Source organism: Erinaceus europaeus, chromosome 18 (genome assembly GCF_950295315.1).
Source record: "Erinaceus europaeus chromosome 18, mEriEur2.1, whole genome shotgun sequence".
Classification (NCBI taxonomy): domain Eukaryota; kingdom Metazoa; phylum Chordata; class Mammalia; order Eulipotyphla; family Erinaceidae; genus Erinaceus; species Erinaceus europaeus.
In genome coordinates, this window is record NC_080179.1 from 9,859,376 (window position 1) to 9,884,607 (window position 25,232).

A 25,232-nucleotide genomic window follows, 5' to 3' on the forward strand; every position below is an offset into this window, starting at 1 on the left:
TAGGTCCCTAATGGTGACAGGGAGCTGCAGGTGTAGGGCTAACATCTTAGTCAACCTAAAAAGTCCCAGGAGATTGTTTAGTTGGTTCCTGAGATTTCTACTTAAAGTTTGCCCTGCTTTTTGACTAGATCATCATTGAGTTTGTAGAATAGGTCTCCATCCATTATCAGTTACATTTGAATGTCCAAATACCAAAAATAGATCTTTAACTTTGTTGATACTACAAAACCTTCCATCGAGAGAAATTGTTAGAGGTCCCCTATTTTGAACAACTCGGAGTCCAGCAATATTCTCTAGCTATCATCCAACCCATTACGACTATAAATACAGTCTTCAGAACTCTATGAACTTAGCATCAAGTTCTAAATGGAAGCCTCATTTTGAAAGTCATATATCACATCCAGAATGGACTCTGACTTCTTTTTTGTTTGCATAGCAGAATAGCCCAAATCAATGGGAAGTCATAATTCACTCTACAGAGTAGATGCACTCTCAAGGTTAAAGGGATGTACTGTGATATTTAATCTATATGCATCATGCTAAAAAAAATTTAGGATTGTGAGTCACGTGAAAGAAATGTTTTGGCTTGCATTACTAATTTTTGAGACTGTTTTGGGCAATAAATATTAAGAAGGCAGTCTATCTCTTGTGAACTAAGCTGTTATAGGAAGTTCAATAAATATACACCCAAATCATTTTAATATGTTTAAAATAAATATTTTAATATTTATTTATTAGAGACAGAGAAATTGAGAGGGGAGGGGGGAAGATAGAGAGGGAGAAACCATTCATGAAGCTTACCCCCTGCAGTGGGGACCAGGGGCTTGAACCTAGGTCCTTGTGCATTGTAATGTGTGCACTTAACCAGGTGCACCACTGCCTGACCCCCCCACCCCATTTTTAAAGTTTTTTTAAAAATATTTATTTATTCCCTTTTGTTGCCCTTTTGTTATTGTTGTAGTTATTATTGTTGTTATTGATGTTGTTGTTGGATAGGACAGAGAGAAATGGAGAGAGGAGGGAAAGACAGAGAGAGGGAGAGAAAGATAGACACTTGCAGACCTGCTTCACCACCTGTGAAGCGATTCCCCTGCAGGTGGGGAGCTGGGGCTCGAACCAGGTTCTTTGAGAAGGTCCTTGAGCTTCACGCCACATGCACTTAACCCACTGCGCTACCACCCGACTCCCCTTAAATTTTTATTTACTTATTAGCTAGAGACAGAGAACAATTGAGAGGGGAGGGGAAGACACAGAGGGAGGAAAATGTTTTACATTGTACCTCTTGTTCTTTTTTTTTTTTTTTTTTTTAGATGTATAAGCTTTTAAATGCTATCAAAACAACTGGGTACTTACCCAAATCCTCACTTAGCTCCAGGTCTCTTATGTTTAATAGCATCAGATCCATTACATTTAATTGTTGCCATATTGGCTCTGCTTAACAGTAAGTGGAAAAGAATTGATGCCACAAGCTTTAATATTCAGAATGCCTGGTCTAGGTTGGCTCTTTACTGGAAGACTGTGTACAACTCTGAACTCCAGAGGTCAAGATGCAAGAATTTGGATAGAGGTTATTAAGTCTCTTGTGGGGAATGAGGGTTATTTAATCCAGAAAAAATATAGATGATGTAGGTAGCTGCACATTTCCAAAACATCATCTTGCCTTTATAAAAGATCTCACCACTGCCTTTTTTCAATAACTGAAAAAAATTTTGATTTTATTTTTCCTTTATGACAAAAGATACTTCCCTTTATGACAAAATGCAAAAATAAAAGAACATTTATAGTTAGTTCTACAACAACAAAACACCCACCCTATACTCTGAGCAAGAAGTAGTGATACACTGCTGAGTATACTTATTCTATATATACTTGTTTATTTATTTATTACTAGATAGACACAGAGAGCAATTGAGAGGGGAGGGGTAGATAGAGAGGGAAAGAGACAGAGAGACACCTTCAGCCTAGCTTCACCACTTGTGAAGCTTACCCAGCCCCTATAATACATAGATATTTATATAAAATATTTATTTACATATTCATATATGCTCTGTGCTTATCATATCATACCTGTTTTTACTATATGTTGGTGTTGTTTTAGAATTTATATTATTGGTATGATTGCTGTGTTATTTGGGGTGACTAGCAGTGGTAAATATTTTTCTAAATAAATGGTGAATCTGCTTCCTCACTTTAAAAAGTTTCATGGGAGGCCTCTCCTTCTGGATAGTGAGAGAAACCAGTACTAAAAGAAGTGAGTAAATAAACCTGTAGTGAAGACTAAATGAAGCGTTTTTTTTTTTTTTTAAGTAAAATGGGTTTGATACAAGCACCTCTATTTTCTAACATCAGAAATAAGATCTGAAATGTTTCTTTTCTTTATTTATTTTTTCTTTTTTTTAACTTTTATTTATAAAAAGGAAACACTGACAAAAAAAAACCTAGGCTAAGAGGGGTACAACTCCACACAATTCCCACCACCAGAACTCTCTATTCCATCCTCTCCCCTGATAGCTTTCCTATTCTTTATCCCTCTGAGAGTATGGACGCAGGGTCATCATCCCAGGTCCCATGAGATAGGGCATATGTTCACATGTATCCATAAATTAGGGCAAAATATATACCAGAAAGGAAAAGTGCACAATAGTCTGCAGTGAGCCAGTATATGCAGCAAGCAAGCAAGAAAGACCTAAAAAGATACCATAAAGTTCATAATGAAATAGTGTCTACTTGCAAGTAGAAAGACCTAAAAAGACACTATAAAGTTCATAGTGAAATAGTGTCTACTTAAGACTTAAATACACTCCTCACCTACTTCCTATTATACTTCCCTCAGTCACTCCCAAGCTAACCTAATCAAGCAAGGACTGCAAAAGCTGAATAAGGGCAAGAGACTGGCATACTTTAATGATGACTCTTTAGTCACTATCAGGCCACCCCACCAGCTGGGGCCCTAGTCGGTGGGTCCTGAGATTCCCACACAGACATGATGGGCCTAGACCTCAAATAAATCCCTCTCTCCGTGTTACCAGTCATCTTTATCAGGAACAACACAATAGACCCCTTTGTGGGCCCCCATAGGACCTTGCCCTCAACTTGGATCAACAACTGCAGAGAATGTTCCATCCCCTGAAGGGAGGCTGGACAACATACTGTATGTTCCACCTGAGATGTTTTTATAGGGATGATTGTAGATTTTCTTTAAAACAGATAACCTAGAGCAAACCTCAAGAGCTTGGGTTAGTTTAAGTACCTTGTAAGTTTCTCTCTTCTTTCCCTTAAAAAAAAATTATTGTTATTTGTATTTTTGTTGTTGTAGCCATGGTTTTGCTAGGGGCAAACTACTACTAGGGGACATTAGCAACTACTGGCAAACTACTTGCACTCTTTTTCACACCTGAAAAAGAGTGCAAGGTGTTTACATGAGATGAGCCAGCCTGTCCTGCAAACTGGCATTTCCAACCCCACCTAAGCCTCTGGGGAAACAGTAAGTAATTAACCTGAAAGGAGCCCACCTGGCCCCAGGATATGGACACTTGCAACAAGTAGTGGAAAGGACCTCGTCAATGGGAGCCAACCCATCAAGCTCCACACCCAAAGGCAATAATGGAATTTACAAAGCGACATAGCATGGACGTGCATGGCCTGAAAGTCACAGCCACCTGAAATCTTTGAAAAAGTGAGTGAAAGGAGGTCGGGCTGTAGTGCAGCAGGTTAAGCGCACATGGCCCAAAGCACAAGGACCAGGGAAAGGATCCCAGTTGGAACCCCGGCTCCCCACCTGTAAGGGGAGTCGCTTCGCAGGCAGTGAAGCAGGTCTGCAGGTGTCTGTCTTTCTCTCCTCCTCTCTGTCTTCCCCTCCTTTCTCGATTTCTCTCTGTCCTATCCAACAACGACGACATCAATAACAACAACAATAACTACAACAATAAAACAACAAGGGCAACAAAAGGGAAAATAAATAAAATAAGTAAAATAAATATTTAAAAACATTTTTAAAAAGCGAGTGAAAAAGGACATCAGGAAGGGTCGGGAAGGTAGTTTCGGAGTGAAGTAGTCCTGCCTTCAGATCGCACAGTATTTATGACTTTTTATACTAATCAAGCATTTTTCTTGTTTCTTAAATTTAACTCCAATATCACTTTATTGAGGAAATGTTGATTTCCTCAATAGAACTGCTATAGTTACTATTTTGTTGTCATTGTTGTTATTGTTTTGTCTTCAGGGTTATTGCTGAGGCTTTGGTGCCTGCACTGTGAATCCACTGCTCCTGGAGGCCATTTTTTCCCTTCTGTTGCCCTTGATTTTTTTTTTTTATCATTGTTGTGGTTATTGTTTTATTGATGTCATTGTTGTTGGATAGGACAGAGAGAAATGAAGAGAGGAGGGGAAGACAGAGAGGGGGAGAGACAGACAGACACCTGCAGACCTGCTTCACCTCCTGTGAAGCGACTCCCCTGCAGGTGGGGAGCCGAGACTTGAACCCGGATCCTGTCGCCTGTTCTTGGCTTGGCGCCATGTGCACTTAACCTGATGCACTACCGCCCGCCTCCCTGTTGTGACTATTTTTAATAATGCTTTTTTTTTTTCCTAGCACAAATGAGGTTATGGAACTTGCATGGGGCAGATGAATCCAGAAATGCCAATACTTGGGCAATAGTTCACTAGTGAGTTCAAGAACATTCAGTTGTTTACTGGGCAATTAAAGAGATTTGTTTATTTTACTAAAGTTAATTGATGAACCTAATTTTTTTCAAAAAATGCATTGCTTCAGGGGCCAGGCAGTGGCATACCTAGTTAAGCTTACAAGTTACAGTGTGCAAGGGCTCAGGTTCAAGTACCTGGTCCCCACCTGCTGGGGGAAAGCTTCATGACTTATGAAACAGGGCTGCAAATGTCTCTCTGTTTCTCTCCCTGTGTGCTCCTTCTCCCCTCTTAATTTCTCTCTGTCTGTATCCAGTAAGAAAAAAAGTAAGAAAGAAAGACAGAAAGAAAGAGGAAAGAAGGGACGTGAAAGAAAGAAGAATGGAATGCTTTTAAAGGCTTAGAAACTGTCATTAAAAAATGACAAGGCTTTTGTTATTGCTATTTGTTTTGTTGTATGTGATAGAGAACATTCATATATAAGACTAGATATATAAAGGATTGTTGAATGAGGCATACATATTCAGTACAAATGAAATTATAACAATTTTATATTTCTTGCTACACCTTAATTGTTAAATACCACATATAAAGGGTGTATTTCATCGACTAAGGACACCTGACATTTGTCAAACATTTCAGTTCTTAAGGTTTGTAATGACAGAGTCAATACAACTCTGTCAAGGAGAAAGGGTGAGCATAACCATCTGTATTTATTGATGAGAAAATGAGCTTATGTATGCTCCCCAAATCTACATAATTAATAAAGACTAGGATCAGGTTTTGCTTTGACTTAGTGTCAAAAGTATTATAGTTTAGTTGCTATTTTCTAGGTCATTTTTAGGGGAGCCTCCTATATTTTATCATTATGGTTGTTATTTATTATAAGCTGTAAGTGCATACTACTTGCACTCAAGTTCAATCAAATATAAGTGAGCTATCATTCATTACATCAGCTAATTAATTTGAAAAAAAAAACTCCCCACACCTATGGACATCTAATCTTTGACAAAGGTGCCCAGACTATTCAATGGGGAAAGCAGAGTCTCTTCAACAAATGGTGTTGGAAACAATGGGTTGAAACATGCAGAAGAATGAAACTGAATCACTGTATTTCACCAAATACAAAAGTAAATTCCAAGTGGATCAAGGACTTGGATGTTAGACCAGAAACTATCAGATACTTAGAGGAAAATATTGGCAGAACTCTTTTCCGCATAAATTTTAAAGACATTTTCAATGAAACGAATCCAATTACAAAGAAGACTAAGGCAAGTATAAACCTATGGGACTACATCAAATTAAAAAGCTTCTTCACAGCAAAAGAAACCACTACCCAAACCAAGAGACCCCTCACAGAATGGGAGAAGATCTTTACATGCCATACATCAGATAAGAGTTTAATAACCGAGGGAGGTAATATGGCGACGGCCTGAGAAGTCGCTAACAGCGAGTGCTCTGATAGCATCGTCGGCAAAGAAATGAAAACAACATTGGAGGAAAGAAATGGCAGTATTAGGGAAACAACAGTTGAGACCCCCAAGGAAAATACTGATTATCTTGAGACAATTAGAGAACTGAAAGCTGAAATAGCTGTAATGAAGAAAGAAGCTGAGGCAAGGGAAAGCAGACTAACAGAAGCAGAAAACAGAATTAGTCAGACAGAGGATGAGTTAGAGAAAACTAAGAAAGAGGTGAAAGAGCTTAAAAAGAGATTGAGAGACACTGAAAACAACAACAGAGACATATGGGATGATCTCAAAAGAAGTAACATTCGTATAATTGGCCTGCCAGAGGAAGAAAGAGAGGAAGGGGAAGCAAACATCCTAGAGGAAATAATACAAGAAAATTTCCCAGACCTGAATAACAGAAAGGATATCAAGGTGCAAGAGGCCCAGAGAGTACCAAACAGAATCAACCCAGACCTGAAAACACCAAGACACATCATAGTCACAATGAGAAGAAGTAAGGATAAAGAAAGGATCCTAAAGGCTGCAAGAGAGAAACAAAAAGTCACATACAGGGGAAAACCCATAAGACTTTCTGCAGATTTTTCAACTCAAACTCTAAAAGCCAGAAGGGAGTGGCAAGATATCTATCAAGCCCTGAATGAAAAAGGGTTTCAACCAAGGATTATATATCCTGCTAGACTTTCATTCAAGCTAGATGGAGGGATCAAAACCTTCTTAGACAAACAACAGTTAAAGGAGGCAACTATCACCAAGCCGGCCCTGAAAGAGGTATTAAAAGACCTCTTATAAACAAGAACATCACTATAATACTTGTAATATATCAGAGCAAACAAATTGTTTTTTAGAACAATGGCACTACAATACATTAAATCCATAATATCAATAAATGTCAATGGCTTAAACTCACCCATCAAAAGGCACAGGGTGGGGGGATGGATCAGAAAACATAACCCAACCATATGCTGCTTGCAAGAATCCCATCTGTCACAACAAGATAAACACAGACTTAAAGTGAAAGGATGGAAAACTATCATACAGGCTAACGGTCCACAAAAAAGGGCAGGAACAGCCATTCTCATCTCAGACACGATAGATTTTAAATTAAATAAAGTAATAAAAGATAGGCAAGGACATTACATAATGATAAGAGGATCAATCAGCCAAGAAGACTTAACAATTATTAACATCTATGCACCCAACGAGGGACCATCTAAATACATTAAACACCTATTGAAAGAATTTCAAAAATACATCAATAGTAATACAATAATAGTGGGAGACTTCAATACCCCACTCTCACACTTAGACAGATCAACAAAGAAGAGAACCAATAAAGATATAAGAGAATTGAATGAAGAGATTGACAGACTAGACCTCTTGGACATTTTCAGACTCCTCCACCCCAAAAAACTGGAATACACCTTCTTTTCAAATCCACACAACACATACTCAAGGATAGACCACATGTTAGGTCACAAAGACAGCATCAATAAATTCAAGAGCATTGAAATCATCCCAAGTATCTTCTCAGACCACAGTGGAGTAAAACTAACTTTTAACAACAAACAGAAAATTATTAAAAGACATAGAATTTGGAAACTAAACAACATGCTCCTTAAGAACCACTGGGTCAGACACTCACTCAAACAGGAAATTCAAATGTTCCTGGAAACTAATGAAAATGAAGACACAACCTATCAAAATATTTGGGACACAGCTAAAGCAGTACTGAGAGGGAAACTTATAGCTATACAATCACATATTAAACACCAAGAAGAAGCCCAAATGAACGAACTTACTACACACCTCAAGGACTTAGAGGAAGAGGAACAAAGGAACCCTAAAGCAACCAGAAGGACAGAAATCACTAAAGTTAGAGCAGAAATAAACAACATCGAAAATAAAAGAACCATACAAAAGATCAATGAAGCCAAATGTCGGTTCTTTGAAAGATTAAACAAAATTGACAAACCCCTAGCCAGACTCACCAAACAAAAAAGAGAGAAGACTCAAATTAATAGAATTGTCAACGATACAGGAGATATCACAACTGACACCACAGAAATCCAGAGAATTCTGCGAAACTTCTATAAAGAACTATATGCCACCAAGCTAGAGAATCTGGAAGAAATGGAACAATTCCTAGAAACCTATGCACTTCCAAAACTGAACCAAGAAGAACTACAAAATCTAAATGCACCAATCACAGACAAAGAAATTGAAACCGTTATTAAGAATCTCCCCAACAACAAAAGTCCTGGACCAGATGGCTTCACAAACGAATTCTACAAAACTTTCAGGAAACAGTTAATACCCATACTTCTTAAGCTATTCCATAAGATTGAAGAAACAGGAATACTCCCTTCCACCTTTTATGAAGCCAACATCACCCTGATACCAAAAGCTGATAGGGACAGAACAAAAAAGGAAAACTACAGACCAATATCTCTGATGAACATAGATGCCAAAATATTAAACAAGATCTTGGCCAACCGGATACAGCAACACATCAAAAAGATTGTTCATCATGACCAAGTGGGATTCATCCCAGGAATGCAAGGCTGGTTCAACATCCGTAAATCAATCAATGTCATTCATCACATCAATAAAAGCAAAGCCAAAAACCACATGATTATCTCAATAGATGCAGAGAAAGCCTTTGACAAAATCCAACACCCATTCATGCTCAAAACTCTACAAAAAATGGGAATAAATGGGAAATTCCTCAAGATAGTGGAGTCTATATATAGCAAACCTACAGCCAACATCATACTCAATGGAGAGAAGCTGAAAGCATTCCCCCTCAGATCAGGGACTAGACAGGGCTGCCCACTGTCACCGTTACTCTTCAACATAGTATTGGAAGTTCTTGCCATAGCAATCAGGCAAGAGAAAGAAATCAAAGGGATACAGATTGGAAGGGAAGAAGTCAAGCTCTCACTATTTGCAGATGATATGATAGTATACATAGAAAGACCTAAAGAATCCAGTAGAAAATTACTGGAAGTTGTTAGGCAATATAGCAAGGTATCAGGCTACAAAATCAATGTACAAAAATCAGTGGCATTTCTTTATGCAAACACTAAATCTGAAGAAGAAGACATCCAGAAATCACTCCCATTCACTGTTTCAGCAAAATCAATCAAATACCTAGGAATAAAGTTGACCAAAGAAGTGAAAGACTTGTATGCTGAAAACTATGAGTCGCTACTCAAGGAGATAGAAACTGATACCAAGAAATGGAAAGATATCCCATGCTCATGGATTGGAAGAATAAATATCATCAAAATGAACATTCTCCCCAGAGCCATATACAAATTTAATGCAATACCCATCAAAGTTCCACCAAGCTTCTTTAAGAGAATAGAACAAACACTACAATCATTTATCTGGAACCTGAAAACACCTAGAATTGCCAAAACCATCTTGAGGAAAAGAAACAGAAATGGAGGCATCACACTCCCAGACCTTAAACTATATTATAAAGCCATCATCATCAAAACAGCATGGTACTGGAACAAAAATAGGCACACAGAGCAGTGGAACAGAATTGAAAGCCCAGAAGTAAATCCCAACACCTATGGGCATCTAATCTTTGATAAGGGGGCCCAAAGGATTAAATGGAAGAAGGAGGCTCTCTTCAATAAATGGTGCTGGGAAAACTGGGTTGAAACATGCAGAAGAATGAAATTGAACCACTTTATCTCACCAGAAACAAAAATCAACTCCAAATGGATCAAAGACTTAGATGTCAGACCAGAAACAATCAAATACTTAGAGGAAAACATTGGTAAAACACTTTCCCATCTACACCTCAAGGATATCTTTGATGAATCAAACCCAATTGCAAGGAAGACCAAAGTAGAAACAAACCAATGGGACTACATCAAATTGAAAAGCTTCTGCACATCCAAAGAAACTATTAAACAAACAGAGAGACCCCTCACAGAATGGGAGAAGATCTTCACATGCCAGACATCAGACAAGAAACTAATCACCAAAATATATAAAGAGCTCAGCAAACTTAGCCGCAAAAAAGCAAATGACCCCATCCAAAAATGGGCAGAGGAAATGAACAAAACACTCACCACAGAGGAGATCCAAAAGGCTAACAAACATATGAAAAACTGCTCTAGGTCACTGATTGTCAGAGAAATGCAAATTAAGACAACACTAAGATACCACCTCACTCCTGTAAGAATGGCATACATCAAAAAGGACAGCAGCAACAAATGCTGGAGAGGATGTGGGGACAGAGGAACCCTTTTACATTGCTGGTGGGAATGTAAATTGGTACAGCCTCTGTGGAGAGCAGTCTGGAAAACCCTCAGAAGGCTAGACATGGACCTTCCATATGACCCAATAATTCCTCTCCTGGGGTTATACCCCAAGGACTCCATAACACCCAACCAAAAAGAGGTGTGTACTCCTATGTTCATAGCAGCACAATTCATAATAGCTAAAACCTGGAAGCAACCCAGGTGCCCAACAACAGATGAATGGCTGAGAAAGCTGTGGTATATATACACAATGGAATACTATGCAGCTATCAAGAACAATGAACCCACCTTCTCTGACCCATCTTGGACAGAGCTAGAAGGAATTATGTTAAGTGAACTGAGTCAGAAAGTTAAAGATGAGTATGGGATGATCCCACTCATCAACAGAAGCTGACTTAGAAGATCTGAAAGGGAAACTAAAAGCAGGACCTGATCAAATTGTAAGTAGGGCACTAAAGAAAAAACCCAGTGGTGAGGGGTAGACATGTAGCTTTCTGGGCCAGTGGGGGGTGGGAATGGGCGGGAGGGATGGGTCACGGTCCTTTGGTGATGGGAATGGTGTTTATGTACACTCCTAGCAAAATGTAGACATATAAATCAGTAGTTAATTAATATGAGAGGGGGAAATCAATTGTATGTCTCAAAGGTTCTCAGGAGACAAACTGAATCTTTTTAATAGATAGGCTACGTATTTGATATGCGGACTCTCTCAAAAGCCTAGACCAAGTAGATTGGAGGCTTCCAATAGCACAGCTATATACAAGATACTGGGTACTGTACAGCAAACCATAACAAAGGGACTTTTCAAAGTTAACCCAATTAACAAATAATGTGATGATAATATTAACTATTGATTGTCTTTTTGAACCCTAAGACAGCAGGAACCTCACATCTTCACTATAGAGCCCCTACTTCCCCCAGTCCTGGCACCCATGGATAGGGCTCACTTTCCCGTATGCTTCTCCCAATCCATACCAAATAATATTGCATCCGCCGATCACAACCTAACCAAAGCAACGATTGCCATCTCAACATGCTTCACCTCAGAGTGTATCCAGAGACTTCACGTGTGGAATGACAACCCTTCAGCTTCATTACTCGGGTGAGACCTTTCCTTTTATAGTACACTCTAATTTCATCTCAGGTAGTTCACTTTCTAACAAAGTCCCATAACCTAGACATACACCAGTTTCTGTGAGAGAGAGCGTATGCGCACACGTATCCATAAACTACTGCAAAATATATACCTGAAAGCAGGATTACACTAGAGTTTGCAGTGAGTACCTCCCCAACACTTCCTCTCCACTATTCCAATCTTGGGATCCATGTTTGCTCAACAAATTGTTTGGCTTTGTATGTTAACTCTCTTTTCAATCACCAGGTTCCAGATGCCACCAGGATGCTGGCTAGGCTTCCCTGGATTGAAGACCCCACCAATGTGTCCTGGAGCTCAGCTTCCCCAGAGACACACCTTACTAGGGAAAGAGAGAGGCAGACTGGGAGTATGGACTGACCAGTCAACGCCCATGTTCAGCGGGGAAGCAATTACAGAAGCCAGACCCTCTACCTTCTGCAACCCTCAACGACCCTGGGTCCATGCTCCCAGAGGGCTAGAGAATGGGAAGGCTATCATGGGAGAGGGTGGGTTATGGGGATTGGGTGGTGGGAATTGTGTGGAGTTGTACCCCTCCTACCTTATGCTTTTGTTCACTAATCATTTCTTAAATTAAAAATTTAAATAAAAAAAAAAAGAGTTTAATAACCAACATATATAAAGAGCTTGCCAGACTCAACAACAAGACAACAAATAACCCCATCCAAAAATGGGGGGAGGACTTGGACAGAATATTCACCACAGAAGAGATCCAAAAGGCCGAGAAACACATGAAAAAATGCTCCAAGTCTCTGATTGTCAGAGAAATGCAAATCAAGACAACAACGAGATACCACTTCACTCCTGTGAGAATGTCATACATCAGAAAAGGTAGCAGCAGCAAATGCTGGAGAGGGTGTGGGGTCAAAGGAACCCTCCTACACTGCTGGTGGGAATGTCAATTGGTCCATCCTCTGTGGAGAACAGTCTGGAGAACTCTCCGAAGGCTAGCTGGACCTACCCTATGACCCTGCAATTCCTCTCCTGGGGATATATCCTAAGGAACCCAACACATCCATCCAAAAAGATCTGTGTACACATATGTTCTTGGCAGCACAATTTGTAATAGCCAAAACCTGGAAGCAACCCAGGTGTACAACAACAGATGAGTGGCTGAGCAAGACTCAATGGAATACTACTCAGCTGTAAAAAAAATGGTGACTTCACCGTTTTCAGCCGATCTTGGATGGACCTTGAAAAATTCATGTTATGTGAAATAAGTCAGAAACAGGATGAATATGGGATGATCTCACTCTCAGGCAGAAGTTGAAAAACAAGATCAGAAAAGAAAACACAAGTAGAACCTGAACTGGAATTGGCATATTGCACCGAAGTAAAAAACTCTGGGGTGGGTGGGTGGGGAGAATACAGGTCCATGAAGGATGATAAATGACATAGTGGGGGTTGTATTGTTAAATGGGAAACTGGGGAATGTTATGCACATACAAACTATTGTATTTACTGTTGAATGTAAAACATTAATTCCCCAATAAAGAAATAAATTAAAAAAAAAAAACTTAGTTAAGTTTCATGACAACAGGATCAATGTATAATTATTTGGTTTTATCAGGAGTAAGTCAGCTAATTTGTTTGCTTTGGAAACTATCTGGGACCAACAATCAACAATCTATTAGAATTTCTTTCTCATCAGATATGTGCTGTTCTATTTAGGAAGGAATCTGAAAGCCAAAGACAATTTTGTTCTGGCATTCTTAAAACTGACCATTTACTGCAACCTATATGTAAGTTTATTCAGTTTCCACTACTTAAACTCCCTTTGCCTGCCTTACTATTTAGACTTTCAAAAAGTCTAAAACTAACTTTTACTTGGTGACAAGTGAATGCCATGACCTTTGCTGTCTGAGTGGTCTTTCTATAAGCAGCACTTAAATACGAGACTGAAGCCACGCCAACTCAATAAGTAAAAGTACAAGCATTACAGAGCATAGTCCTCTATCGGGGAGAATAATGCAGCTTGACTTTTACAGGAAATGGCAATAAAACCTCAACAAACGGACGCAGCCCTCCAGAATGTCTCTCCAGTGGGCAGTGCTGAAAATTGATCTGGTTACTTGTCAATTGCATTATTCAGAGATGACATCAGTAGGAAAGCTGAAGCCAATAATGGCTTATTGCCTACCCTATAACAACCTTTCATAAATAAAAACATATTCTGTAAAGATAACAAGCATCTCTATGACTGTAATTTGAGCTTGATTTATAACTTTCCAACAACCTCATTAATAAGCATTGAACCAGATTTCACAAAAGCAAACAAAGAAAAAATGCTGTGTACTTGATAGCAAATGCCAATGAAACACTTCATAGCATATAATCACCGATGTCTCCTTCTAAAAGAAAAGTACACTGTTGGCTAAGACAGTTCTTATAATACTTATTTCATGGACTACCTTGTTAGATTATTGCTACTTGTTATCTTTAGGCAGTGACATGCACCCTGGTGTTCCTCAAGCAAGTATATTCTGCTCCATCAGTATGATAAACATGATACTTTCTTACCTGAGGGATTATGTTCATTGAGAATTACAAGTGATGCTGGTGTGGGTCTTCTTTTCCTAATCTGTGAATAACAAAGGCCCAGCTAATGTCAGAGAAAGTCAGTGTTCCATTGCACTTTACAGTTTTCAGATCTGTCCTCTCATTCTTCCCCCCACCCCCACACACAAGGTCACATTTCTGGAGGGCAATGCTTGTTGTTCATTGTTCATTAATTATATTCTGGATAATAGAAAATTTGACAGGTAAAAGGACTACCTTCTTTGACCAAAAGAAAAACAAAACAAAACAAAAAAAAAACCCTGCATTTCTATAACAGAAGAAAGAGAGAGAGAGAGAGAGGATTAGTTCTATGTAGCTAAATCCTGCCACTTAAAATGAATAAACAGTGCAAGTATGAGATGACTTGCTCTTCTTAAGACTTGGGGCCCTCATGTTGGGGTTATGAGACTGACTACGCTTGTTTTGAAGTGAGATAAAAGAAGCTTTAATAACAGGATTCTCACAGCTTACATGTAATAGCTTTAGCTTTTTATTTTTTAGCACAGCATTTGGAACAAGTCAACAAACTAATGGATCCTGTGAGAATACATGGTTCACTTTAAAATAATGGGTTTGTTGCAGGTTTCTTTTTCCCTTACATTTAGAATTTCAGAAACATATCATAATTAGACTCTCTAATGTCACTCTGATTCTTAAGCATATTGGTAAATCCTTGCAATAATTTTCAGTACAAAACAGGATGACCTGTGAATGTCCCCTAGACCATGCTAGAATCAGTGCCTCCCTTGACATAGATACCTCGTCAAGGTTGAATAAATCCGGCCTGTGTGTGGATCAATCTATTTCAGATTATCAAACATCCCAGGTTGTTATGATTCTCATAGTAACTACTGTTTCCTACATAATGTTCTTAGGGTGTTGGATGTTGAAAAGAGAGTCGGAAATAACATGCCTGTGAAGCTAATAAATTAAGTTGATGATCCACATAAATTTACTTTATGTATTTATTTATTATTTATTTATTTATTTTTCTGTTGTGCCTTTGTCTTGTACCACAAATGGTCTTTTAAAGTGGCTAGCTCAGGAATCCAAGTAAATCTAAATCTGAAAGGTAATACAGATGTAAATTCGCCTCACACTTGAGAGGTAGAAAGCTGCTAACAGAAAGGACATAGAAAGGAAAATGTGAAAATGCTGTCTTTTTAAACTATGCAGAGACTTCCAATTCCTACATGTCATATATTACATTCTATATACATCAATGAACAGTTTTGGATACACAGTGAAAAGCATTGAAGAAAAATAGTCAGCCTATGATCTGAAACTATTATAGGCTTCAACGTTTTCTTTAATCAACCATTTCATTTTAGGAACAACAAAACAAAAGTTTGTTCATTTTGAAGGATTTGTTGTTGTTATTTGCTTATTTCCCTAAAAAACAGAACCCATATTTTAATAAGGAAAAACAAACAAAATTTTGTATCCAAATCTGAATTACACCTTTAGGCACTTTTTTCTTAATGGCTGCTAATTTTACTCCCCAACAAAGTGCTACATTTTAGCCAGTGGCTTCCCTAAAGCAATCCATGTAGGGCACATTTGAAAGTCACCTTACCTCTCATTCCTGCATTCTAGGAATTCACAAAATTAGGCGTATTTAAGATATTTTTTGAAAAGGAAAAACTTTCAATTAGTCACAAGAATGAATATTCGTCCCTTCTATACAGGAACGGCCCCCCACCCAATTCTTACCTGCTCTGCTGCTTCAGGTGCAATCTGACTCTGGAATAAAGGCACAGCAAACTGTATCTTTTTGGGACTATTGGGCTCCATGATAAGGACCGGAATCAGAGACAGATGTGAAAGACTCCGAAAGACTAACCCCAAGTGGTTGTCTGGGATGTGTTTCCTCAGCCACACTCCTCCCAACCTCACAGAGTGCTTGGTAAGAAATAGCTGTAATTCCAGAGCGAGTGAAGATGCTGAGGTGAGTAACTCTCTTCTTCAACATCCACAGTGATGCCTGGCTTTCCTGTTCCCCCACCAACCCCTTAGATCCTCTCAGCACAACACAGAGAAGAACAATAAGCTAATTGTGTGCCTCTTCACTAAGACACATGCCAAGCATTCACTCAGAGGCTAATTGAAAATGCAATGCTAGCCTTGAAGGGCCCGCTGCCCTGGGATTTGAAAGAAAGGCTCTATCCACTGTACATTACTAACCCGCTGCTCAAAAGTGCAACGTAAGCTCCCTCTGAGTATTGCAGGGATGGGCTATTCATTATTGATGAACATAAAGCAGGAGGTTTTTTTTTTGTTTTTTTTTTGGGGGGGGAGGGGGCAGGGTTTGGCTATAGACTCATTTCATTCCTCTTGTAGCAACTTATAACTCAAGACACCTTCGCTACTTTACATCCGGCCACCAAACAGATGAATGGTCTCAAGGGTGAGCCACAACCAGTGATATTAACTAATTTATTCTGTAAGCTCTGGTTAGGTAGGACTGAACATAGCTGTGGTATCATGAAGGCAGCATCACTCTGGGCTGAGCAGATCTTAGATCAGGTTTTGCAGCATCAAGAAAATCAGAGGCAGGAGGCGGGCAGTAGCACAGCGGGTTAAGTGCAGGTGGCGCAAAGCACAAGGACCAGCATAAGGATCCTGGTTTGAGCCCCTGGCTCCCCACCTGCAGGGTAGTTGCTTCACAAGTGGTGAAGCAGGTCTGCAGGTGTCTGTCTTTCTCTTCCCCTCCTCTCTCCATTTCTCTTTGTCCTATCCAACAACTATGACAACAAGGGCAACAAAAGGGAATTAATTAATTAATTAATTAATTAAATAAAAATGTTTTGTATAAAAAAAAAATCAGAGGCTATGTCTAGGCCCCTATACTTTGCCAAAAAAGCAAGGGGTTTAGACTCAATGAACCTGAAACTCCTGTGCTGTTTCAACTTTCTTTAACTATAGTTCAGAGTTTCAATAGAGTGAAAAGTATGGAAGAAGTAACTAGCACACAGCCTAGAAGTCATCACTGCTGCAATAAACTCTTCTAATTCCTCGTGGAGCCAGGTAAATCCTCTGATGAGATGAATACAGAAGTGACCAGAAAACATGAGTACACTGTGGCTTTTTGTCAATTTCTATATACTCGAGGTGTCACGATGCATTTTTCTATGAAAAATGTGCCATGACATTTCTCCCATCCCACTCTATGTATGAGTGTTATACATAAATAAATATTGCATGCATAAACGTATATAATGTACATAAGTAGCTGGGAAAATATAGAAGAAATAATCTCTATCACAATAAAGGAGCTTGGGTCAAATTAGCTAATTAAAGCAGAAAGATATTGGTTTAATTTTCATATCTGTTAATTTCCAAGAATAAACAATCAGGTGACCATCATACATTTGTTTCCCTTTGTGAATTCACTTTAAATATGATACTACAGGATAGAAGAAATAATTGTAGTCCCTTACTTCCTTATTTGAAAGCTATTGTTTGTGAAAAACTAAGCATTTATGTTTGGGAATTTATACTGTACGTTTGATCATTGCACCTGTTGGAGCACACACATTAACTGTCAACAATAACTCGGATTCAAACCCCCAGTCCCCACCTGCAGGGGGGTTGCTTCACAAGCACTGAAGCAGTGCTGCATATGTTTCTCTCACTTCCTTTCTATTTCCCCTCCCCCTCTCAATTTCTCTCTGCCCTACTGATAGAAATCAGAAATAAAATAAATTCTAAAAAGACAATAATCCAGATATTAACATAATGAAGCATTTTTAAAATTCTGTTTCCATACCAGGAATCCAAAGGATGATGTAAGTATGCAAGAGTCTGATGAAAGATTATAGAAATATGCATTATTCAATGAGCTTTCTATACTCAGTAGGGGAAAGATCTGAAGATGTAAAAGCACTTTCAGCTGGGAACAATGCTGACCAGCAAGAAATCTTGGGGTGGGTTTATCTCCGTAACGTCAAAGAAAAACTTATAAATTACATACATAAGAGCTTACAAAAGTTCATTCCCAGAAAAAAAGAAAAAACAAAAACTTGAGTTGATATCCATGAATTTTTTCCTCTGAATATATCTTCAAATTATACAAAGAGAAAAGACAATATAACTCTGACTAAACTTCATCTGTTAATACTCTCTAGGAAACAATATGTTCCTATGTACTGAATTTGCCCAAAGACCATGCCCCATTCTTTTAAGCAGCACACCTTGCTTCTATTCTAAGATTTAATGATTCTTAAGATAAAGTCAGTATTTCCATGTGTTTTAAAAGAGTATATGTCAAGAATAATTCTTGCTTTTTTCTTGCTTCGTGATGATCATAGAAATGTCAGTTATAGGGGCCAGGCAGTGATGCACCTGGTTAAAACGCACACTTTACAGTGCACAAGAACCTAGGTTCAAGCCCCTGGTCCCACTTGCAGGGGGAAAGCGTCACAAGTGGTGAAGTAGGGCTGCAAGTGTCTCAATATCTCTCTCTCTCCCTCTTCTTCTTTTTTTTAATTCGGGGATTAATGTTTTACAGTCGACAGTAAATACAATAGTTTGTGCATGCATAACAGTTCTAATTTTTCCACACAATAATACAACCCCCCAACTCTGCCATCCTGTTCCAGGACCTAAACTCCCCCACCCACCCACCCACCCCAGAGTCTTTTACTTTGGTGCAATACACCAACTCCAGTCTAAGTTGTGCTTAGCGTTTTCTCTTCTGATCTGGTTTTTCAACTTCTGCCTGTGAATGAGAGATCATCCCATATTCATCCTTAAGTTTTTGACGTATTTCACTTAACATGATTTCTTCAAGCTCCATCCCAGATGGACTGAAAATGGTAAAATCACCATTTTTACTCTGAAAATGTTCAATAGTTCTAGTTTAGCTATCTCTTCATTTAGCTCCTTCATTTCTTTATTGATTTTCTGCCTGGATGATCTGTCAAGTTGATCTCTCTCCTTTTCTTTCTCCTCCTCTCCTCTCAATTTCTCTCAGCCTCTATCCAATAACAAATGAAAATATTAGCAGAGATTTAAAAAGATCAGTTATAATACTTTGTCATATATAATCACCAGAAATAATTTTTATTTCTTCTTTCCCTTACCTGTCTCTATAATCCATAGATGCAGAGTTCTTTAGATGATTTTAAGGTTTTTATTCGTCTTATAACTATTAGCAGTAATTATTTAAATTGTTACTTCTTTTAATCTATTAGAGCTGTTATCTCAAAAAAAAAACAGACAAAAATAAAACAAAACAAATACAAAGGCTGTGAGTCTTAGAACAACAAACACCCAGGAGATGCATGATGGTGACAGATTCAGTGCCTGATGAAGTCCTACTTCCTGAATGGTCACCTTTCCCTCCCTGGGGGTTCCTATGTAAAGCATTGATTCCATTTATGTTATGTTCACTTTCATGACCTATTCACTTCACAGAGTCTTCACGTCTTAATATCATGAACTTAAGAGGTTTGAATTTCAACAGCATTGGTATTGGGGGCTACCTAAAAATTCAGATTATTCAGATGGCATAGAATAAGAATTTTATATATGGAAAACAGAAACAGAAAAAAGGAAAGGGAAGAAAAACAGATCAGGCAAAGGAGAGTCATAAGAAATCAGTATATCACAGCCCACTGCACCTTTGGGACATTATGGGGGGTGGGGAGGTCATCTCTCAATATTTACATAATATTAAAGGTTATTTAGCAGAGACAAGGAAATAACAGGAAGATAATTTGGGATCTTGCCCTACCCATCTCTCTTTTCATTACTTTGATAACTTTCACTTTTATTCACTTAATAGCTTAACTTTAGACTTTCTCTCTTTTCTTAGAGAAAGATATGTTTTATGAAATACTGAAATTATAAGTATTGAGTTTAGGTATAAAGGAAGGGTATTAAGTTACAAAATACTCTCACAAGCCAGATTCATTAAAATAGATATGTGTTGAGTAACATATTCTACACCAAGTTAGAAGTAGGATAGAGTCCTAAATGCAAAAAAAAAAAAAATTCTATTTAAGGGAAAAGGGAAGAATTTTAAATATGTAAACAATATAGGCGTAAAGATGCTATGGGCAGAAAGTGGTCATAGGAAATAGGGAACCCGGGTAGAAGTGGAAAGGCAGACTCTAGGCCCCAGATATTTTTGTTTTCACACACAGAATTTTAAACAACTGTCACTTCCAGCATCGTGTGATGATATCCACACCCCCTTAGCTTCAGTCCGCCCCTGAGCTAGAGAGGTGTTATTATACTAAATGTTAAAAGTGCTACAGCGATTACTACTGTACATACCACTGCATTTAGTACCCAAGCTATAAGAAGTCCAGGTCACACAGAGAGGTCACATGCAGACTCCAGTCAACAAGTAAATATAAAAAATAAAAGTAAATATCTGCTCAAGTCAAATTATTTTATGTGGGACTATGTGAAAACTTGGTAGAGCTTAGGGGAGCTCTCCCATCCTTGGATGGAGGTCTGGAAAGACACCCCACTTGTTAGCCTCTCTCCTTATAGAGATGAGACAAGAGGGAAAAGTCTCCCAGACTCAGTTTCTCCTTGTTAATCTCTCAAGCTCACAGAAAGCCTACAAGCCTCTCACACCAAATGGCTGCCTGCTTGAGGGTTCACTCAGAGTTCACACATCCACTATAACTTTATCTTTGATCATATAGGAGAACACACTCCATCATACACCCTGGCAGTGAGACCCCATATTCTATTTCCTTGTGTCCTTTGATATCTGTGATTTACATCAATCTTTGTTTTTCTTCTCTATCTCACCTTACTGGTTTAACCCCTATGCTTCTCTCACATACCTTTGGATAATCAACTCGCCTGCATCATGGAGACTAATCATTTTGACCTTTATATATCTCATCAGTTCTTGTCATACCAACCCCCTACCATAGGGGCAAGCTGACCTTTAAGAAACCTGTAATCTCTGACGTATGTGAAAAATGTTCTTTGTTTAACTCATTATAAAGACCTGTACTCTTCTCCCAATAAATGAATGTTCGTACCAGAATGCTCCCCAATGCCTCTTTCTGATTAATGCAGTCTCTTGAGCAGGTAAGGGAGGGTCAGAGGCTTACCCCCTGGTTGGAGTCACTCCATATGAGCCCCAGCAATTTTATTGTTGTAAATTAACTTAAAACAAAATGGGGTTAGGCTGGGGGCTGCTGCTGAGGCGCCTAAAAGGATTCACTGTGGGGTCTTGGAATTGGTTGAAACAATACACGGTTTATTAGGTTGAAACAGGTAATAGGCAAAATAAGCACTTATCATCAAGGGTTAAGCCTACGCTAGGTCTATAAAGTCTGAATATGGTTATCAAAGTTTAGTCCCATAAAATAAACAATGATCAGCTCTGGTAAAGGTTGCTCATGGCTGTAAAGGGGTCCAAAAGTTTACCGGCTAGCAGAGTCCCACGTGTTCAGTTCCCAGGAGAAGTAGACATGGCGGATGGATGCTGGAGCACCATCACCGAGATGCTTCTGACCAGGAGAAGAAGCCGCAGGCATAAGAGCCTCATGTGCTCAAAGTCCCGTGCTTTTATACATTCCCTTCTCTGAAGCACCTCCTCAGGGGGATGCCATTTGTGTGCTGATAGTCCCAAACTCCTGCTGGGGTCACCACATTTTATCACCAGAAATAGGAATTGATTGGACAGTTTTCTCAAAGAGTTTTTTTGTGTGTTTGTTTGTTTTTAAGAAAACAAAATGTAAGTATATGTATTGTTTGAACATTTTTCTACATTGAGGCTATATATTATATAGTTACTGTATTCATATTCATATTAACTGTGCTTTTGTTTTTCAGAGAAATATATCTGACTAGAACATTTCTATAGAAAGAAGCCTTTTTTGCCTATACACTGTGTCAGAATTTTCTATTTTGTCCAAAAAAAAAAAAATCTCTTTTCTTCCGACTTAAATCTCAAAAAATGATATTTTGCCACCAGGTTCATCTATGCAGCTCAGTGCCTATACAGTGATGGGAGCGAGGCAGTGACACCTCCAATTAAGCTCACATAGTACTAAGCACAAGGATCCAGGTTCAAGGCTATCGCCCCACACCTGCAGAAGGGATGCTTCACGAACATTGAAGCAGGTCTGCAGGTATCTATGGTTCTCTCTCCCTCTCTCTCTCCCCCTCTCCTCTCAGTTTCTTTCTGTCCTGTCCAATAAAATGGGGGAAAGTGCTGCCAGGAGCTGTGGATTTGCAGTGCCTGCACTGAGCCCCAGGAATAACTCTGGGGCAAAAAAAAAAAGCTGATTCCACACTTCTTGGTACTGGCTTTTTTCCCTTTCCCTTTCTTTCTTTCTTTCTTTCTTTCTTTCTTTCTTTCTTTCTTTCTTTCTTTCTTTCTTTCTTCCTTCCTTCCTTCCTTCCTTTCCTTCCTTCCTTCCTTCCTTCCTCCCTTCCTCCCTTCCTTTCGTCTTTCTTTTTCTTTCTTGGATAGAGGGTGGTAGAAGGCAAGAAATAGAGAAAGCAAAGAGAGAAAGCAGAGACACCTGTAGCACTACTCTATCCTCCTGAAACTTTGCTCCTACAGGTGGGGTCAAGAGGCTTGAACTCAGGTCCTCCTGCATGGTAACGTGCACTCTACAGAGAGACTCATCCCTAAGTTGACCTTTTAGTGCAAATCAGTTTGCTTTTGAATTACTATCAACAAACATGCTAACTCCATTCTTTTTTGTTTTGGTTGGCTTTTTGTTCACTTTTTTTAAAGATATTTTTTTATATTTATTATTTATTCCCTTTTGTTGCCCTTGTTGTTTTATTGTTGTAGTTATTATGGATGGCGTTGTTGTTGGATAGAACAGAGAGAAATGGAGAGAGGAGGGGAAGACAGAGGAGGAGAGAAAGACAGACACCTGCAGACCTGCTTCACCACCTGTGAATCAACTCCCCTGCAGGTGGGGAGCCGGGGGTTCAGTCAGGGATCCTTATGCAGGTCCTTGTGCTTTGCGCCACCTGTGCTTAACCCACTGCACTACCGCCTGACTCCCTTTTGTTCACTCTTATAGCAGCATATTTTCTGTTTCCTGTGTTCTCTTGTATTAACTTCTCTTAGAACAAAACTAACTTCGGGGAGTTAATGCTTTACAGTGTAGACACTGACATGTGACATATGAGTACAGTTTCTTTATGCACCAGGACCCCACAATGCTCTTCCACTCCTCCATCTTCTTCCTCCCCCAGAGTCCTTTGCTTTCCATTGTGTATATATACCACACTTTTTTCGCCACTCATCTGTCCTTGGAAATCTATTTCTTCAAGGTTTGGGCTATTACAATTTGAAGATAGGTAGACATGGATCTCTTCTGATAAATGTTTTTGTCTCCTTTGGGTAAATCCCCAGAAGAGCAATTGCTGGGTCATAGGATAAGTCCATTTCTGGTGTTTTGAGAAATCTCCAGGGGCCGGGTGGTAAGGCACCTGGTTGAGCACACTTGTTATAGTGCACAAGGACCCAGGTTCAAACCCCTGGTCCCCAGCTGCATAGGGAAAGCTTTGCGAATGGTGAAGCAGTGTTGCAGATGTCTCTCTGTCTCTCTTCCTCTCTATCTCCCTCTTTCCTCTTGATTTCTGACTATCTCTATCAGATAAATAAATAGAAATAAAATAATAAAAAAAAGAAATCTCCAGAGTCTGTCTTCCATATGGGCTGGACCAGCTTACACTCTCACTGGCAGTGCAGGATTGTCTCTTTTTTTCCACATCCTCTCCAGCATTTGTCGTTTTTGTCCTTCCTAATTTATGACATTTTCAAAGGTATAGAGTCTTATTGTCTTATTTGCATTCCGATGATGCTCAGATTATGAGCACCTTTTCATGTGTCTGTTGACACTCTGAATGTCTTCAGTGAAGCTTTTGTGCATGACCTTGCCCTGTTTTGTAACGAGATTTTTTTTTTTTTTAGTGTTAAATTTACTCAGCTTTTTATGTATTTTGGGTATTAGTCCTTCATTTGGTGTGTGTTGTGTAAAGATCTTCTACACAGTAGTGTGTCTTTCTATTAAGGTGGTACTTCCTTTTGCTGTGCTGAAGCTTTAGTTTCATGTGGTCCCACTGATTTATCTTTGTTTCTGTTTTCTTTGCTGTTGGATTTGAGTCTTTGAAGAACTTTTCGAAGCACAGATTGTGAACTGTTCTGCTACTATTTTTCTTCTATGTATTTGATTGTTTCTGGTCTAATATCCATGTCTTTGATCCACTTGGAGATAACTTTTGTTCGCAGTGCTATTTGGTGGCCCAATTTCATTTGTTTGCACATTTTAATTCAATATTTTCAATACCACTTGTTGAAGAGACTCTCCTTCCTCCATTTAATGGTTTGAGCCCTCTTGTCAAAAATTTGCTGTCCAAAGGTGTGGGGGCTTCCTTCTGAGGTTTCAAATCTAGTCCACTGCTCTATGTTTATGCTTTGGTTCCAGTACCAGGAAGTTATAAAAATCAGTTCTTTAGAAGATGATTGAAACTTTTGGTTTCCTATTGACTGCAATTTAACAGTCTCCTGCTCTGAATGAACCAAAAAAAGGAATGTGACAGCCATTCTTGAGTGTTTTTATATGTTTCCCTGTATAACACAGGCTTATTCATATCCACAAATAAGCTTAAGTAATGGAACATTTAAAAAACAGAATAATTTACTGATTAAGATGACTCACTTCCAGTAAAAGCAAACCTCTTAGTAAGAACATGAAACCTGTATTCAATGTCAGAGGGTGTTCACCCTTGTTCCTTGGTCTTGCTAGTCTGTAGTGATTCCAGCCTAGTCATTTTAAGTCAGAGTTGTTTATTATATATATTTTTTCATACCAACTTATAAGGGAACATCGGTGTTACTCCTTAGACTATGTTTTTTAAGAGTTCAAAATGTTATAAACCTTATTTTTTTATGATTTCCTAACCATCTAGTGTTAACAGTATAATTGACATATGACTCACTGTACTGCTTGTGCAATATATGCACAATGATTTGGGAAGCAAATAAAACATTCTTAATATGAAGAGAACATGAAATTTCTAGCAGGATGTAATGTGCTGAGTCTTATTTTCCAGTGAAAATAATGAGTCATAGAACAAAATGGATTATAAAAGCAGGTGACTTAGAAATGCCGTGAGGTGAGG

General features: G+C 38.8%; 1 protein-coding gene across 1 annotated transcript in view; it reads right to left on the bottom strand.

The window, feature by feature from the left end:
- PPP1R1C (protein phosphatase 1 regulatory inhibitor subunit 1C) overlaps positions 1–16,764 on the bottom strand; it is a 130,037-nt gene extending 113,273 nt beyond the window's left edge. The window contains exons 1-2 of the mRNA XM_007522147.3: positions 15,819–16,764; positions 14,067–14,127 (exon numbers count right to left, since the gene is read on the bottom strand). Of these exons, the coding sequence (XP_007522209.1) occupies positions 14,067–14,127; positions 15,819–15,899 (142 nt within the window). The 5' untranslated portion in view covers positions 15,900–16,764. The remainder of the gene's footprint in view (positions 1–14,066; positions 14,128–15,818) is intronic.
- Positions 16,765–25,232: the final 8,468 nt, after the last annotated feature.